This window comes from Gouania willdenowi, chromosome 1, assembly GCF_900634775.1.
Source record: "Gouania willdenowi chromosome 1, fGouWil2.1, whole genome shotgun sequence".
Taxonomy (NCBI): domain Eukaryota; kingdom Metazoa; phylum Chordata; class Actinopteri; order Blenniiformes; family Gobiesocidae; genus Gouania; species Gouania willdenowi.
Window position 1 is genome coordinate 28,102,232 of NC_041044.1, and position 19,288 is coordinate 28,121,519.

A 19,288-nucleotide genomic window follows, 5' to 3' on the forward strand; every position below is an offset into this window, starting at 1 on the left:
GCCATTAAACTAAAAGAAGAAGACGTTTACGGATTTGTGGTTCACAGCGCTAACAACGGACTCGGTGACGGGCAAACGGAGAGCGGTAAGCGGAAAGGAGAGAGTCTGGCTGTGTTAATGTGTGAAAAGGAGGAGCTGCTGTGCTCCTGCAGCAACGCGCACACACTTTTCCGACTCTAAATCACTGCACGTTGTTCGATTGCGTCATACGCTATTATTTAGATTATTAGATTCAGGTGTTCCAATCATGCTCATGGCCACAGGTGGATTCAATCATGCTATGATGGGTGCAGTTTGCTGCTTCAAACATCTTTAAAAGCAATGGTCACGCTCAGCAGGTCAGTGTGACCAAACAAACAGTCGGGAACAATTTATTAACTCTCCACAGAAAGTCCAGGGGCATGTTGAATTCCACAGATCATCAAACTTGTGTGTAAATACACTGGTCCTTTGATCCAAGACTTTGATCATAAAAAGCAAAGCAAAGCGATGGCTATAGCATGTCACCACTTTCAATGGAGTTCCATTCAACTTTGTTTATATAGTGCCATATAGAAAAATGAGTCATCTCTTAGCACTTGTCACAAAATATAAAATTGGCTGGTTGATATAAAGATATTCAAGATATATAAGGTTTTCTATTTTGGCGATATTGAAAATTACAATATCGCCTATGTTGATATACATATTTTTTTATAGCTTATTTTGTATCAAAAAACTTGTTTTAGGAGTCGCTGCTTCCACTACTACTCAACAAAGCACATATTGTATAGCTAACCCAGAATTTTTTTCTGGTCAGACTTAATTTGAACTGAAATTATTGAGATTTATATTGTATATCGCCCATTTGAGAAAAAATATCAAAATCTGAGTTTTGGTCCATATCACCCAGCCCTACTTGGAGTAATTGATTACACTTTCCTCACAAACTGACCAGTAAAGTGAGTGACTGTGTTGTGCATGGAATAATATTTAGTGAAGTAGGATTGGGTTTTCACTTCTAGTAAAAATCTTACTGTAAAAACACATTTTGGATAGTTTCATGCTAAACATTGTAGGGCTCAGATTATAATATTTTTAATCTAATTATAATCAGTTAGGGACGTCCTTTAAAACACAATTCTGCATGAGAAAATGCCATGGATGAGTGATCTTATTGTGAAGAAACTACACAGGCCTGACCCATTAATCATGCTTTTTGAACACTTTGTGCACTCCTCCCTATGGAAGCGCGTTTCCACCACTAAAAAAAAATTCACCAAGGAAAGTCATAATTATGAGAAACAAAGTCATAATTATGAGATAGTAAAGTCATAATTGAGTTAGTAAAGTCATAATTATAAGATAGAAAGTCATAATTATGAGAAAGAAAGTCATAATTATGAGTTAGTAAAGTCATAATTATGAGATAGACAGTCATAATTATGACTTTCTATCTCATAATTATGACTTTAATGAATTATGACTAATATATATATATATATATATATATATATATAATGTCAGGATGGGGTTTTATTTTGGAGGGCGGGCAGGAACTGTTGACCTCTCTTCCAGCAGCGTTCTCCTGCTGGGCACCAGCTGCTGGTGATTGGACACCAGCTGCAATTAACTGCTGGGTATCATAATTATGAGTTAGTAAAGTCATAATTACGAGATAGAAAGTCATAATTATGAGATAGACAGTCATAATTATGAGAAAGAAAGTCATAATTATGAGATAGACAGTCATAATTATGAGAAAGAAAGTCATAATTATGAGTTAGTAAAGTCATAATTATGAGATAGACAGTCATAATTATGACTTTCTATCTCATAATTATGACTTTAATGAATTATGACTAATATATATATATATATATATATATATATATATATATATATATATATATATATATATATATATATATATATATATAATGTCAGGATGGGGTTTTATTTTGGAGGGCGGGCAGGAACTGTTGACCTCTCTTCCAGCAGCGTTCTCCTGCTGGGCACCAGCTGCTGGTGATTGGACACCAGCTGCAATTAACTGCTGGGTATCATAATTATGAGTTAGTAAAGTCATAATTACGAGATAGAAAGTCATAATTATGAGATAGACAGTCATAATTATGAGAAAGAAAGTCATAATTATGAGATAGACAGTCATAATTATGAGAAAGAAAGTCATAATTATGAGTTAGTAAAGTCATAATTATGAGATAGACAGTCATAATTATGACTTTCTATCTCATAATTATGACTTTAATGAATTATGACTAATATATATATATATATATATATATATATATATATATATATATATATATATATAATGTCAGGATGGGGTTTTATTTTGGAGGGCGGGCAGGAACTGTTGACCTCTCTTCCAGCAGCGTTCTCCTGCTGGGCACCAGCTGCTGGTGATTGGACACCAGCTGCAATTAACTGCTGGGTATAAATGGGGAATCTTTGCTTCATTTTAGTGCTGGGATATTTTCCACTATGGTTTCTGAGCTGGGTTTCATGCCAGTAATTCCTAAATTCTACAACAAGTGTTTCTTCCCTGCTTTTGGACATTCTTCTCGTTTGCCTTTTTGATTATTTCTGCCTCCATGTACTGACCACCTGTGTGCTGATTGCCTGACCATGCCTCAAAAAACAATAAATATTGGTTTAATGCACCTGAGCTCCGCCTCCATCCCTGCATTTGGGTCTACACCTACACCTGCACGTGACATTTAGGGCGCTATCACCGGCTGATATTAGCTAGAAAGTGTAATATCTGTTGACCGGTATTGTTTTTTCCACAGAATTTGAAAAACCAATACATGCTGGTGCTTGTAACATGTTTAAAACAAATATATTCTCCTTTACTGAAGATGAATAAGAATTCTTATTTTTCACAGATGTATATTTGTGGAATACGACCTACGGGGCCTCAAATTAACAGTAGGCCAAACCTGTTATTTCCATTAAGATATATATAATGTTACCTACATTTAAGTTGAGGGGAGGTGGGTATATACAGTATGTATATATTGGTATTCTTTATTTCATCTTTTTTTTTTTTACATTTCTATCACTATCTGGTAATATTGTAAATCGGTAATTGATTATTGGACAATATCGGATATCGGCAAAAGCTATAATCAAACATCTCTAATTATAGATATAAAAACCTGCCGGTGTTGGCATGGGCCAAGCGGGGATACAATGTTAATTTAAAATAGTCTGAGCAAGTGGTAGTGAAGAAAGTGATCCCTGAGGTGAATCATCTTCTACTCATAGAATCATGCATGTTAAAGTATTAAACTTACTGACTGGTCTTTGATCTCACACCCTACCGACAGAGATGATTATATTAGCTACACGGACTGAATCCTGCCATAAAGTTCTTCTTGGACTTCTTCGTTCTGCGCATGCTCCACCGGCTACAGATCATGTGTGCTCTGCTATTTATAAAAAAAAAAAAAAAATGGGACCCAGTTGGCAGGAGGATGAAACGTGATACTGGATGAATTTCTTGTCCTGTGTGGCCCACTCACTCTCAATGTTTCTTTTTACTAACAGTTTCAATTGGACAAAAAGCACTGAGTGCTGCGCGTAAAAGAAACAAAAAACCAGTAAAAAAAAAAAAAAGGTGTGCAAACATTTCCTTTCACGTACTTTGAACATTTGCAGATGAGAATACAGCTGCAGACCAACCGTCATTAAATAAGTAGATGACACTGTCTCTCACAGGACATACTTGCCTCTTCTAAGCATCAGACATCTACACGAATGTGCTCAAGTTTAGCTTTTGTAGTGTTAATTCATTTTATCTGGTCTCCTATAAGCATTTTCACATCAGTCGCTAAATAACATGAATTATGATGACATAATTAGATGTCAGGGCCAGTATTTGGAGAGAGAATGTAAGGGGAAAAAAAACCTTCATTGCTGTTTTAAAATGTCAAACTTAAATGTATACTCAACCACTGCTTAGTGTCAGTTTGATACGCGCTAGTGTTCAATCAAACACTTACTGTATGTAAATAAATGTTAAACACCTTTGATGATAGAATAAGATTTTATTATTTTTTTTTAATTGCATTTAATGTGTTTTTTCAAAAATAATAGACTCACTTCAGTATATGTCTATAACCTATAATTTCATAGAAGGGTTTGAAGTTTTTTTTATAGAGTTAAGTATGTAATTATCAAATAAAATATAAAGTAAGCTAATAAACTATTTAAATAAATTTACAATTGTAAAATATGTTGACAAAGGTCTAAACTCTCTCTTTGGTTAAAAAAGACAGCAACAAATAGGTAAATAGATTCATTGTTGAACATGTTTTGCACAATTTGGTGTCAACAGTCTTGTTATACTGCTTTTGTTTTTAAATGTGATCAGAATGCATCATGGTAAAACATTTTAAACACTTTACAATGACAGTTTTGACTTCATTGTGTCCCCTTCAGGCATACTTTTGTGTGTTTACCTAGTTTGTTTCATATATGTCTATATTTAGAGCGGGTTAAGGAAACAGGCTCCTTTGGGAGCAGAGGGAGGCGTCACGTCTCTGAATGTCTGTTGGCAAAGAGTGACAGTAAAGTAGTGAGCGACAGGACATAGTCACTTCATTCGTCTGGAGAGGGGAAAAGATAGATTTCAGAGCCAAACAGACCAGTCACGGTCTGAGTTTTCAACATCCAACTTCGAAACTTTTTATCCAACCACTGGATTATTATTTTTTTTTTCAACATGGGCTAGATGATTCCTGTGGATAATCTCTTGCATTTCTAAGAAAAAGGAAGAAAGAAAATCTGATTTGAGCTTTTTGTCTTTGGATATTCACTGCGGGCTGATGTTTCGGATCATTTTACGCACCGTCACACCAAACTTTCCCAAAGCCTTTGGATGCGTCTGGAGCACAGAAACACACTTAGAAGAACACAGTGGTCATGTTCGCTTGATTTCTCAAGCGAACATCCGTATCACATCTCGACTCTGGCTGCACCACTAATAGAAACACAGATCGTTTAACACTTTATGCTGACGGACATCCGTGACTGTCTTCGTGGTCTTTATATATATATATATTTTTTTCTGCATCTGTTTTGATCACTTTCTCAACTTTTGATCAAATCATCAGGCACTATTTGAAATGTTGCCTCTGTCTCCGTTATTCCTGCTTTTCCCCGCCGCGCTCTTCCTGGCGGCGCATGGCGTCGGAGATCTCCACGGATTTACATTTCCTGGCGGGGGTCCCGGGTTTGAGCAGGCAGGTATGTAAACCACTAAACAAGCCAACAGTTACCAAAACAGAAACACAAGTCATATAGAAAATGCATGGAGTCATACATTTTTGTGATGATGACACACATTGTTTTTTTTTTTTTTTTTAAAGAAAATTTCTCAGACCCCCAAGCTACACCTTGTGGACCCCTGGGGGTTCTCGGACCCCAGTTTGAAAACATAGTCTAATGAGATGACTAAATGTTGTATTACAAGATTACTATTTCATTTAGCAGAAAGCGACATACAACATGAGCAGTTAGGGTTAAGGGACTTGCTCAACATAAAGATAACCCAGGTTGAATTCGAACCAGCAACCCTCTTAATACATCCCACTTCCTTAACCGTTACTCCACCACCACCTGTTCAATTCAATTCAAAGTCATCTCAAAGCGCTGTTATGACTGTTATTTTTGAACTATGCAAATGAATAAAATATTGTACCATTTGAACATACAAGAATACTGAAATATGAAAAAAATGATCTGTTTATGATAAACTAAATGCATTTTAGGATACAAGGTAGAAAGAAAAGTTTAAATTTATATGCCTATAAAAGTTAACTTGCCTCATGAAAACAAGTACATTTTATTTTCAATTAACTGCACTTGTTATCATATACAGTAGGTCCCACATACAGTATATATGGAAAAGATTAAACTAAATTTTAAAAAAAAGCACAATATTGCCAACTATTGTTCGAAATATGAATATTAGAAACAACATTCTAATGCAGATTTGGTATGAATCTCTTTGAAACTAAAAGCACAAGGTCTCTCTCCATTTCTATAAGGTAAAACGCCAGAAACCCTCTGAATTCTGACCGCAAACCACAAGTTGAGAATCCCAGCTATAAGCACACATTTCCCTTAAAAATGTGTGCTTTCCTCTTTTGAAGCATAATCATGGAATGGTTCCCTGTTTGATTATGACCGTATGTAATTAAAACTTGGGAATTTTGGAATTCAGATTAAAAACTTTATTTTGAGGAATGTGTTCCTATTTTTTTATTTGTTCTTCTTCCTTTTGTGAATAACTGATTATGAAACACTATAAACAGACTTTACAGTGAATAGGGTTAAACTGAGGTCACATTAGAAGGTCCAATTGGGACACAAATACAGACACAAACATACACTCACGAATGCACTTTTTCGTTCCCATATTTTGCCTTTCTGAATGATTCAATAGCTGAAACATAGTCAAGTTAGAATGAAAATTAGAATACAATAACGAAGCTTTCAACAACAATGTTGGGTATTTGTTTTTTATTTTAATGCTTCTTAAAGTCACAGGTCATTAAATAGATTTAAATTATTGCAATTATTTTTACATTTATGTTGATTCTTCCTTACTTGGTGACACTTTTGATACAACTACAGGTGCTGGTCGTATAATTAGAATATCATGATAAAATTGATTTATTTCAGTAATTCCATTCAAAAAGTGAAACTTGTATAATGTCTACATTCATTTCACACAGACTGATATTTCAAGTGTTTATTTCTTTTAATGTTGATTATAACTGACTACTAATGAAAAACCTCAAACTGAGTATCTCAAAAAAACAGAATACTGTGGAGAGGATCAATATTGAAGACACCTGGTGCCCCACTCTAGTCAGCTAATGAACTCAAAACACCTGCAAAGGCCTTTAAATGGTTTCGTTTAGTTCTGTAGGCTACACAGTCATGAGGAAGACTACGGTGGCTGGGAAGTGTCAGGTGAATGCATTTACAGAAACGAACACAAATGCAAACAGGTCAAAACATGAATGCAAACCGGCCACAACGGAAGTATTTCCGCAACGGAAGTGTTTTCGACAGACGGGTATTATGATATGATAGCCTGATATGAAAAATATAAGAGTATTCTAATCAACTTTCATTTACTTTCATACGTGTTTCGACGTCTTCTTCTTGTTCTTCTCTGTTCTGGCAACACTTCCGTTGCGGAAACCCGGTGGCTGGGAAGTGTCAGGTGAATGCATTTAAAGAAATGAACACAAATGCAAAAAGGTCACAACGGAAGTGTTTCCGACGGACCGGTATTACAGACAGACACGTTTCTGGCTAATATTTTTAACCCGCCAGAACAGAGAAGAACAAGAAGAAGACATCAAAACACGTATGAAAGTAAGTGAAAGTTGATTAGGATACTCTTATATTTTTCATATCAGGCTATCATATCATAATACCCGTTTGTCGAAAACACTTCCGTTGTGGCCGGTGTGCATTTGTGTTCGCTTCTGTAAATGCATTCACCTGACACTTCCCAGCCACCGTAGAAGACTGCTAATCTGACAGTTCTCTAAAAGACAACCATTGACACCTTGCACAAGGAGGACAAGACACAAAAAAGTCATTGCTAAAGAGGCTGGCTGTTCACAGAGCTCTGTGTCCAAGCACATTAATAGAGAGGCAGGGAAGGAAAAGATGTGGTAGAAAAAAGTGTACAACAATAGAGATAACTGCACCATGGAGAGGATTGTGAAACAAAGCCCATTCAAAAATGTGAGGGAGATTCACAAAGAGTGGACTGCAGCTGGAGTCAGTGCTTCAAGAACCAAAACGCACAGACGTATGCAAGACATGGGTTTCAGCTGTCACATTCCTTGTGTCGAGCCACTCCTGAACAAGAGACAGCGTCAGAAGCGTCTCACCTGGGCTAAAGACAAAAAGGACTGGACTGCTGCTGAGTGGTCCAAACTTATGTTCTCTGATGAAAGTACATTTTGCATGTCCTTTGGAAATCAAGGTCCCAGAATCTGGATGAAGAGAGGCACAGAATCCACGTTGCTTGGTCCAGTGTAAAGTTTCCACAGTCAGTGATGGTTTGGGGTGCCATGTCATGTGCTGGTGTTGGTCCACTGTGTTTCCTTAGGTCCAAGGTCAACACAGCTGTCTACCAGTAAGTTTTAGAGCACTTCATGCTTCCTGTTGCTGACCAACTTTATGGAGATGCAGACTTCATTTTCCAACAGGACTTGACACATGCACACAGTGCCAAAGCTACCAGTACCTGGTTTAAGGACCATAGTATCACTGCTCTTTATTGGCCAGCAAACTCACCTGACCTTAACCCCATAGACAATCTATGGGGTATTGTGAAGAGGAAGATGTGAGACACCAGACCCAACAATGCAGAAGGCCACCATCAGAACAACCTGGGGTCTCATAACACCTGAGCAGTGCCACAGACTGATTGACTCCATGCCACGCCGCATTAGTGCAGTAATTCAGGCAAAAGGAGCCCCAAATAAGTACTGAGTGCTGTACATGCTCATACTTTTCATGTTCATACAAACATTTCTAGTTTTTTTTTTTTTTTTGTATCAGTCTGAAGTAATATTCTAATTTTCTGAGATATTGAATGTGGGGTTTTTATTAGTTGTCAGGTATCATCATCAAAATTAAAAGAAATAAACATTGGAAATATATCTTTGTGTGTAATGAATGAATATAATATACAAGTTTCACTTTTTGAATGAAATTACTGAAATAAATACACTTTTTCATGATATTGTAATTATTTGACCAGCACCTGTAAACACAGTACCTGTATTGTAATGCAAATTCATTGTAGCTACTGTTAACATTTATTTTTGACAAACTTTTTTATTGGCATTATAAATGTAAATAGAAGACTAATTGAAAGTTAGGAGTTATCAGACTGGAGAAGAGCCCTTCTCTACTCCAGTCTGATAACTCCTAACTTTCAATTAGTCTTTCTGACTGGACCTTTGACAGCAAAGCATCAGAGAGACAAAAATTGTCCCTGACTCAGTTACCACAGAAATGTTGGGAAGCTGTGCGTCACCACTCCATGCACTATTTACCATAACACAGTGTAATTTAAAGTCTAAATATAGAGCATTGTAGCAGTGTGAACCGTGATGACAAGATAAAAATATGACCATGTAATGTGAGCTGTTTAGGTTTAATGGGACATTCTTCGCCTTGTTTTGTAAAGTAAAACAGTGCAGCATGGGTAAGGGTTTGCTATTCTATTCTTGCTATTCCTATTGATTCAATGTTTGAATAATAAAAAAAAAACATAGTAGTTTCTTAGCAGGTACACAAAGTATTCCAACATGTAGAATTGGTTTAAGATGTTCTGCTGAAGTTGAAATCAGAATAGGAAAGAATTGTCGTTTAATTGTGTGTCAAGGTTTACACAAACGCTCTAATCTAATGATTCTCTACGTCGTCTGATTGAAGGATTTAGATTGAAATGTCAGAATTTGAAGCGTGAACGCATAAATTCACCCTGCCTTCTATCAATGCCTGGTGCTGTTCTGAAGGTGTGAGGCAGGGGGGCCCAGTTCTGGTCCTGCACAGTCCCCGTCCAGCATGCTTAAGACGTTACACTGGTCCACCACAACTGACTGTAGATAGCTTGTTATCCAGACTTTCTGTAGACCTGCATGTTGACACCATCATTAGAAGGTGTGCTGAGCAGGGAGACGTCAACACATGCGGGGCAAGGGCTCTCCAGGACCAGACTCCACCATCTTGAATGTGAGGGATTTATGCTGCAAAGCTCAAAGTTAATTATTAAAATTCAATAGTCACCAAATATCAGTCCTGTAATGGGCATTTACACTATGTTATAGAAGCAAACATCTCTGTTAGCTCTGATTGAGGCTGTAGTACATTGATTCATTTATGTCAGAAGGAATTGAATGGTTTTGAAGGGAAATAATGGATCCATGGTTGGTGACTGTATCTGAAAACGTTTTGAGACGTCGGGTGCTCAAGGAGTTAAACTTAGACAGTGTTTTAAAATAATGCTAACATGATGGAGGAAAAAAACTTGTGCCAATGTAAAATTTCAACAAATATTTACAATCGAGGAGGACAGTGGTGTCACTTGGATATGTGACGTTTGTGTAACAAAGTTTGTGTGGTATTTTTGTAGCTATAAATATTTTATTTTCACAGTAGCTAAAGAAGCTCAACAGATTTATACAGTATATATATACAAAACAAATTAGCAACAGCATCACTGCTAAAGTAGATTGGTGAGAAGGTGAGAAATTACCAATCGATTTTCTGCAAGACAGACAGATCTGATACAGCTTAGAAAAAGTGAATTAAAAAAATAAAAATAAAAAAATCAACATTTTGTTGGATGAACCCTGGATCACCTGTATTTGTCATGTTGTCCTCTTAAAATGACAAGTGTTTTAATATGTTTATAGACCCTTGCATGGTGGTGTTTCCACCATGTATGAGTGAAGCTGACCGCTACAGCCTGGAGGCCCTGCGGAGCATCCATCAGATGATGGATGATGATCAAGATGGTGGGATTGAGGTGGAGGAGAGTGTGGAGGTACAACATTCAGTTCTTCATACAAATAATAATGTAATGTCCTGTTGGTGCATGATTTTGCATGGAAGAGACTGGCAGTGACCAACAGGTGTCCAGCTGGCTCGTAGTTGAGTCAAATGCTCCTTCAAGGACAGCAACAGTGTAATTTTGTTTTTTGGCCTACTGACAAAACTGGTTTGCACTAATAGAACACTAAATCACTGTAGTGACCTTTCATGGCTCGAATTAAGACTTTTACTTTTCTCAAAGAAACATACATTTAGCATCAACACTGATAATGAAAGTGTGTGAGTGTTGCACAACATGATAAATGTATGAAATGAATAGGTGGTAAATTTGCGTTAAGGTTAACAGATGAATTTGTATTTTGTGGGTGATTTTCTGCTTTCCGCAAATAATATGAATACATGTCATCCGTTTGTGTGTTGTTAGTACCATTATGTGAGACTGGTACTGAACCCAAGATTATAGATTTGCTTCCCTTACAAAATGTGGCTCATGGATACATAATCCAGTGGCTCAGGTTGCAGTTGCCATAGAGATGTCAAGAGAGGAATTCAAGTCCATCAAAGTCCTAAAATTCCACTTGCCATCATTATTTACAGCCAAGAGGACATTCAAAGACACACACACACACACACACACACACACTTCTACATCCCTTTAAGATAAACACAATTTCAAAACAACCACGTCTTATTCCTAGACTGAAACCTGAGAACATGGCACACTGCAACACCCGCCTAATTTATAATGAACAAAAATAATCCCATGCTCCCTTTGCCCTTTATACACTTAAGCTATTAGAAACCATTTAATTCTCACTTATCTTTTATTTTTCAGTTCATTATTGAAGACATGAAGCAACAGCAGACCAACAAACACAACCACCTTCATCGGGAAGATCAGCACATCACAGTCGAGGAACTCTGGAGGGGCTGGAAATCATCTGAAGGTCTGTTTGCGCATGTGTGCACGCTTGTGTTTACGTGTATGTGTTCAACTTTCATGTGCCTTTGTGAAGGTCAAGTTTTCCAGTTGTATTGATGTTTCAGTGCACAACTGGACCCAAGAAGACGTGCTCCGCTGGCTGAAGGAGTTTGTGGAGTTACCACAGTATGAGAGGAACTTTAAGGACTTTAAAGTCAATGGAAACACACTTCCTAGGTGAGAGTAATTTGAATGCGTTATCTTCCGACTTGCTATTGCTGGATATGCCTCATATCCAAACTGAGCCTGGTTGCTGTTCTGTTTGTAGGATTGCAGCTAATGAACCATCATTCCTGAGCATGCAGCTGAGAGTTCAGGACCAGAGAGATAAACAGAAGCTCAATATCAAAGCGCTGGATGTAGTTTTGTTTGGACCCCCTACACGTGAGAGCAAATACTCACCATATACCATTTTTTTAAACACATTTTGGGTTTTTATTCACCCAATAAAACCCAATTTTTCTTTGTGAAACCTTAAATCCAAACACAAAACTTATTTGCCTTTACAGATCATGCATTTACAACCAATTATAATCATATTTGTTTGTAAAATACACTCATTCTTTTTTGCGCTGACACCTTTTACTCCACAGGCCCCCCTCATAACTACATGAAAGATCTTCTGCTAATTGTGTCTGTGGTGATGGGAGTTGGAGGCTGTTGGTTTGCTCAGGTTCAGAACAAAACCAGCAAAGTCCACATTTCCAAGATGATGAAAGATTTAGAAAGCCTTCAGAGGGCTGAGCAAAGCCTCATAGACCTTCAGGAGCAGTAAGTATTATTTTTCCTGGTTGTGCTTTTGCATGGGATGCTTTATTGAGTTGACTGTGCTCAGTGTGATTTAAATAAGAATACTTTTAATTTACTCAGGCTGGAAAGAGCTCAGGAGGAAAAACGGAACGTGGCAGAGGAGAAGCAGAACCTGGAAGAGAAAATGAGAGATGAGATTATGGGAGCGCAGGAGGAAGCTTACCGTCTGCATGAGCTGAGGCAGGGAGCTGTCTGTGAGCTGAGCCGCCTCCGATATGCAGAGGAAGAGCTGGAGCAGGTAGACTATTTCACAAGAATCACAATCAGAATCAATTTTATTTGTCATTGGCATTGCACATGTTACAGAGCAACAAAATTCATGTCAGTTTCATCCCGTCCACAAAATCATGAAAAGACAATCACACATAACACTTAGAACATGGGAGTACAAGAGCGGGAGAACTGGGGTTCTCCACAAGGGCGGCGCCCCTTATTTAGATGAGAAATGGGATAACAACATGAGGAGAGGTGACGGGAAAAGGCAGGTTTTGAACTGAATTCCTTAATGAAGTGCAAAGTAGAGAACTAAGAAAAAACCTCTCAGCATACATGCATTAAAACTGATATCTAGAGTTCCTGAGAAATCTATGTTTTTGTATCATTCTTTTGAAATGCCAAAAAATACCTAACTAGTCTTTTACTATGGTCTACTGCCAATGGACATTCATATACAGTACAATAATGTATATAAGTCCCGCCTTCGTCCTATGGACCCCTATACAAATGGAAACTAGCGCCTTGATCGCCCAGCCAATAGGCTTCGACTTTGTTTTTGAGACTGTCAATCAAAGTGAATGCAGAACTGTGCAAGGAAACAAGGCCGCGCGTCACAACAGAAAACAGGTAAATATAATTTTGGCTCTTATCTGACCCATAGACCTATATCAGTGTGACCCGATGCAACCTTGTTATGTTCCGCGATTTGCGTGCAGACAAGTAGAGGCGTGGCAACTGGTAGATTGGTAGAGGCAGTGGGAGGAAGTGCGGCTGTTTAGGACGGGACATCGAGACGTTTCTCAGAAATTATTAAGCAAAACACAGTCAAAGAAAACACAGTCACGATAACATAGCACGTGGTATGGTGAGGTGGGGGGGTGTAGTTCTGTGGGGAGGGATGTTGGGGGCGGGGGCAGGGCGGAGATGGGGAAAGGATATCCACTCGCGTGGGGGCATGCAGCCTCTGGGTACTCCTCCACAGACACCTTCACTGAGTTGAATGATATTGTATCACTATATCATTTGTAATGCAATGAAATAAAAATAAACTTTAACAGCAGAGAATCTGTGGTGATAACAAAAAGTTAGATTTGAACTGGGACAAAATCTGCATTTAAAATGCTCTCTTGTCTCTCTCTTTCTCAGTCATTTGTTCCCACTAACAACTTTCCCACCCCAATTCCTCAATTTTCATTTGCATATGTTATTATATATATTTTATTTGCATATTTATTTTTGTTCTTACTCTTACTCTCTGCTCCTATATTGTGTTGCTGCAATGTGAATTTCCCCTCTTGGGATCAATGAAGGTGTATGCTATTCTATTCATTGATGTAAAAAGAAAATTAAGAATAGAATATCCAGTCTGGGTAAACCACACTCAGGTTTACAACATGCACTATTGTTATGGCTGCATTAAACAGTGGAATTGCTGTGAAAGGTTAGGTTGAAAGGCTGCCCCAGCATAAGTCTTCAATAAAAATCAAACAAAGTACAAACAAAACCCTTAAGCAGCAAAAGTATTACAGGTGAAAATGAACATTGAATTCACAACCTGGGGCACACAGTGCAGCAAGGAAACCCAGTGTACCACATGATGGTGAAAAACCAAAAAAAAAACAACAATAGGAGACCAAAGATTCCTTGTTTTTTCCTCTACTTTTTTGATGGACTGCAAGCCACGTCAACTTAAATTGGAAACAAAATGTATAAAACATTTACATTTCCTTATAAAATATTGGCATTTAAAATTATGTGTCAGTGTTAAAAGACTAATAAAATATTAACAGTGATAGAAAATAGAAATGTTTCCTGGATACAAGTGATAACATATTTTCTTTGTAGAATGAACAGATGGATGGATGAATGGTTGAGTTCTGTATAATTCAGTCTGGGGCACCTTCCTCAGGTGCGTGGAGCTCTAAAGCAGGCGGAGAAGGACATGCAGGCCAGTTGGACCTTCTCAGAAGCTCTTCAGCTGTGGCTGCAGCTAACCCATGAGGTGGAAGTACAATACTACAATGTGAAAAAGCAGAGTGCAGAGTTACAGCTTGCCACTGCCAAGGAAGAGGTAATGGATGTTAAAGGGTTTATCCACATCATTTAATAGTATGTGATGTGTTAGTAAATATTTATAGAGATTATCAACAATGAGGCAAACAAACCAATATGTAATCATTCCATACAGCCACTAATTGTGGGAAATTATGCTGTAAATGGTCAATTAAGTATTTTACCTAAAATCTGATAAATTACTTGCATATGCTTTCTTCAGGCAGAGAGGATCAAGAAAAAGAGGAGCTCATTGCTGGGGACACTTCATGTGGCTCACAGTTCATCTCTGGACCAGGTTGACCACAAAATCCTGACAGCAAAGTGGGTTTCTCACTTACATTTATAAAATGTGCTTGTGTTAAACGGAGTCTGAATTGTTTATGTCTGTCGCAGAAATGCTTTGTCTGAGGTAACAGCCTGCCTTCGAGAGCGCCTTCATCGCTGGCAGAAGATCGAGCTCCTCTGTGGCTTCCCCGTCATCAGGAACCCAGGTCTGGCTAACCTCACTGCTCAGCTGTACTCTGACTCAGTGTCACTGGGGCTACCTCGAGTGCCTCAAGCATCCTGCTCTTGTCACAGCTCCATTCACGGATCCATAGAGGATCTGTTCGAGGAGTCTGCGCCTCCATTTCTACCACAGAAGTCAGGTAATATTTGGTGGCTTTTCTCTCAGTGTCAATGGCACAAAATGAGTATTTAACCATGAAGAATATAAACTGACTTATTTAACAAACTAACACAATGAATATGGAGTTATTTAGAATCTATAATGTTGATCAAGGGCTGTATATTATTATTATTATTATTATTATTATTATTATTATTATTATTATTATTATTATTATTATTATTATTATTATTATTATTAATAATAATAATTAAGAGAGATATTAATTTTTTAAATTTCTCCAAATTAATCCAGAATCAGTATATTGATCCAAATCCCCTCCAATATTTATTGGTCTTTTCCATGGCATAAGATCTATCATTGGTTGTCAAAATATGTGACATCATGACAGAAAAACAAACACATAATCATGTTTTCCACTACTTCTGTGACTGTAATGTTGCAATATATAACAAATTCAGGTTTTGTAACAAATCAAAGTGTTTGATGCACTGAGGTCAAACTGTTCTCTTTATTATAAAGAGTTCCAAATATAATATTATACTACCACTATTATTACTACTACTACTACTATTACTACTTTGACCATTTTTCAAACCTTTTTGTCTCTTTTCAGTTCCACCACTAAAGCGTTCTCCTCGGGCTCTGGGATCAACCATATGTCGCTCTCGTCGTACTGGAGTCATTACTCAAGCACCCACCTCTATAATTTCCCCCGAACCCGACCTTCTTATCCCTATTCGAGCTCCTTACCATGGCAATGAAAATCAAGAAGTCTTCTTTCTAAAAACTCTCAAAAAACAGTATGTACGGTTGTTGCACAAATACATTTTAGATGGCTGACTTGTAATTTCAAACATCTCTGCTAAAACAACAGTGGTTTTTCTACTCATCATTATCTTTCATTCCAATTTCTCCTTGACAGAGACTCTCAAGAAAGGTTCTCTGATTCAGAATGTATCGCTGCCCCTCCTCACAAACAACTATTCCAGAGTTCTACTCCGGATGTTACTGCAAGAAAGCTCTATCTTGATGAAACTGAGTTGCACAGAGATGAAGTCGCAAAATCCTTGAATAAAGAGTCAGAAGCTGTTGTTGAATCTCCAGTTTGTAAGATTTCTTTTGAAGACCTAGAAGGTTCTGCTGATATCGCCTACAGGAAGATAGCAAAAGACAAAGTATTGGATCCTTTGCTGGTAACAAATTCCTCAAGGATGCCGATGGAAGACTCTGTCCTAGACTCTACGTTAAGGAAGTTAACTCGAGAAAGAAATGAAGTCCCTTCGGATGTTGTACTTAGAAAAGGAGTTGCAAATGAGTTGGACCCTGAGTTTTCACTAAGTAATGTAGAAGATACAGTTGGTGATACAGAGGATACAGTTGGAGATCGTTTAGAGATACAGTTAAGAAATATTTACAGAGATAGATCTGATTTACCCATGGATGTAAGGAAGATCATTTGGAATGAAGTAGAGGCATCAACAGATGCGTCAAGAAAAATATCCAGAGATATATTGGGAGCGTCTGTGGACATGGCTTCCAGAAAGATTAAAAGAGATGATAATGAGCGTCCATTTGACTCCAGGAGGCTAACTAGAGATTCAGTTGGAATATCACAAGATGCTGGATCTAATAAAATTCTGTGGAATCCAGGAGAATACCGGCATGACGCTTCTGTAAGGGTATTGGCAAAGGATCCAATGGTTGAAATGGCTCGAACACCACCACGAAAAATATCAAGAGATGAACTTGAGTGCTGCTTGGATACTGCTACGGGTATGAAGATTCCAAGAGACAGGGTTGAAGAGCTCATAGATGCCTCATCCCTAACTGAGAAGCACGAGTATGGTTTTGAGCCTTCAGCAGCAAGAATGATTTTAAGAAATGAAGCTGATGTGTCCGCTCCTGCTCTCAAAAAAAGAATGCCACGACTGCCAAAAGATGACCTTGATGTTTCTTTTGAAAATCCCACTGGTAAAATATCACGAGATAAAACTGATGAAGTGGAACTACAGAAAGCTCTTTTGAGGCAGGAGTTTGGATCATTTGAATCAGGTTCACTACCTGCTCGAATTGGCCAGCCAGACCTGATGCTTACCTCTCAGGTGCCTTGGAGGTCTTCTTCAGATCTCATCAACGCCGGCCCATTAAGCCAACTTGTCTATGATGGAATCCTTGAAAAGTCATGTAATCCCATTAATTTAGCCCCAACCAGCCTCTCTGCATCAACACCTAACCTGCCCCAGAGCAAGCGGTCACTAGAGAGGGATGCTCCAACAGGACCACCTAGGGCTATCCCCCCTTTGGCTGTAACACACACCGAAATCACTGATGAGAAAAACAAGGAGAAGAGCAAGAAATCCATGAAAATCAAAAATCTTTTCAAAAAGAAAGAGTCTCATCCTGAGAAGACTCAAAGTGGACTTCAGAAACTTTAACAATCCTGTTTGATCTCATCACTGTGGACAAGTGGTTAAACCTGTTGGACATCTGAGACTGTTGGATGGCAGCTGATGAAGAAGCACTCTTAAAGAAGCAATGCAAAAAACCCAACGAAAACCTTTTTCATTTTCTTACCCAGAAGATTGAAGTACTAAAGTGTTATGGTATTTGAAGCTGTGTTTACTCTTTTACTATGTCTTAAAGACTTAGATAGCCCTATTGATTGATTTGAAGCCAAGTCACTTTATTGCTTTTCTTTTGGCTCAGAAACTCTAGAATGAATGTATGCTGCTCTTTTATTTGAATGGTACAAAGCTTGATTTCTGTTAAACAAAACTTAAACTTTTGAAAATAATGTCACAGTAAGATATTGGTGAAAGTAAATGGCATTGAGTAGGACCCTGCTCAATATTCCCATCCAAATGTGAAACAGTACAAAATTGGTCTCTTACCAGTATGTATTTCTTTTTAATACACAGTCACAAAAACACATTTTAGTGCATCAACGTTAAAACTTGTGGAATTTGCGACATTTTAATATAAATTAGACAAGCAAACAGGTTTTCATTTAAAACTCATCATGCATCAGATGTATGATGAAGAAACACGTGTTTGTAAGAGTAGATGCAATATTTTTTGTATATGAAAAATCATTTTAAAAGGGCTCATATTGTCTTTAGGTCCTGTCTAAAGGACATTTTTTTTAATCAGATTTGATTTTATAGTAAACTTTTGGTGGATGAAATTTAAATGCTTTTTTATGTAACAATGTTGTGACAGAGTTGCTGCTGTTTTTAACTGTGGCTCAATTTTGACTACAAAATGAAATTGAAATTTCTTTCTCTTTTTTTTCTTCAAATTTTAAAATCATCAAAATGCTTTGTTGTTAAAAAAAAAAATCAAGGTAAACTTAATACTACCAATAAGTAAATTCAGTTGTTGATTGATTTTAAACAATGTTTACATGCATCAAATCAGGGTTCTATGTGTTTTGAAATGTGTCATATCCTGCAGTTCTTACTTTGTTTGATTGGTTTGACAATTCATTCTTTTAATTATTATTTTTTGGAATGATGTCATCGTTACACATGTATGTCATTACTAAAATATTTGTGTCTGATGTAGACTATTGGATTTCAAATAGATACAACTAATAAAATGAAGACACAAAGATGGAATCTTTTGAAATGTATAATTAAAGCATTATTCTGTAATAAAAAAATGTCAGTCAGAGAGAGCATATTATTTCTATTATATGGGTTAAGGATGATGGATCAGCTCAAATGGCAAGTGTATATTTGTTTTATTGTTATTGATGTCATCGTTGTTGTTATTCCATAAAATCGGCCACAAAAAGTTATCATAATCGCTGTCATTCTGTTTTGCTGTTGCCTTATATTTCCACTAGAGGTCAGTACTATCATTGCCTATTTATTATTTATTTTTTAATAATACATTTTCCTAAATTATCTTCAAATCAACTGAGAAAAATGAAGCTTAATTATTACACTTTCTTTGTCTTTAAAAAGCTAAATAGGTTGATTTGT

The 19,288-nt window shown here is 37.3% G+C and overlaps 1 protein-coding gene across 1 annotated transcript; it reads left to right on the top strand.

Annotated features, from left to right (window-relative positions):
* Positions 1–4,556: 4,556 nt before the first annotated feature.
* LOC114466036 (stromal interaction molecule 2-like) lies at positions 4,557–19,105 on the top strand. Its single transcript, XM_028451473.1, has 12 exons — positions 4,557–5,256; positions 10,470–10,600; positions 11,444–11,555; positions 11,656–11,767; positions 11,859–11,974; positions 12,184–12,361; positions 12,461–12,638; positions 14,526–14,687; positions 14,892–14,992; positions 15,065–15,318; positions 15,916–16,102; positions 16,225–19,105. Exons 1-12 carry the CDS (start codon positions 5,136–5,138, stop codon positions 17,735–17,737), a joined length of 3,165 nt encoding a protein of 1,054 aa, XP_028307274.1. The 5' UTR covers positions 4,557–5,135; the 3' UTR covers positions 17,738–19,105.
* The last annotated feature ends 183 nt before the right edge of the window (positions 19,106–19,288 follow it).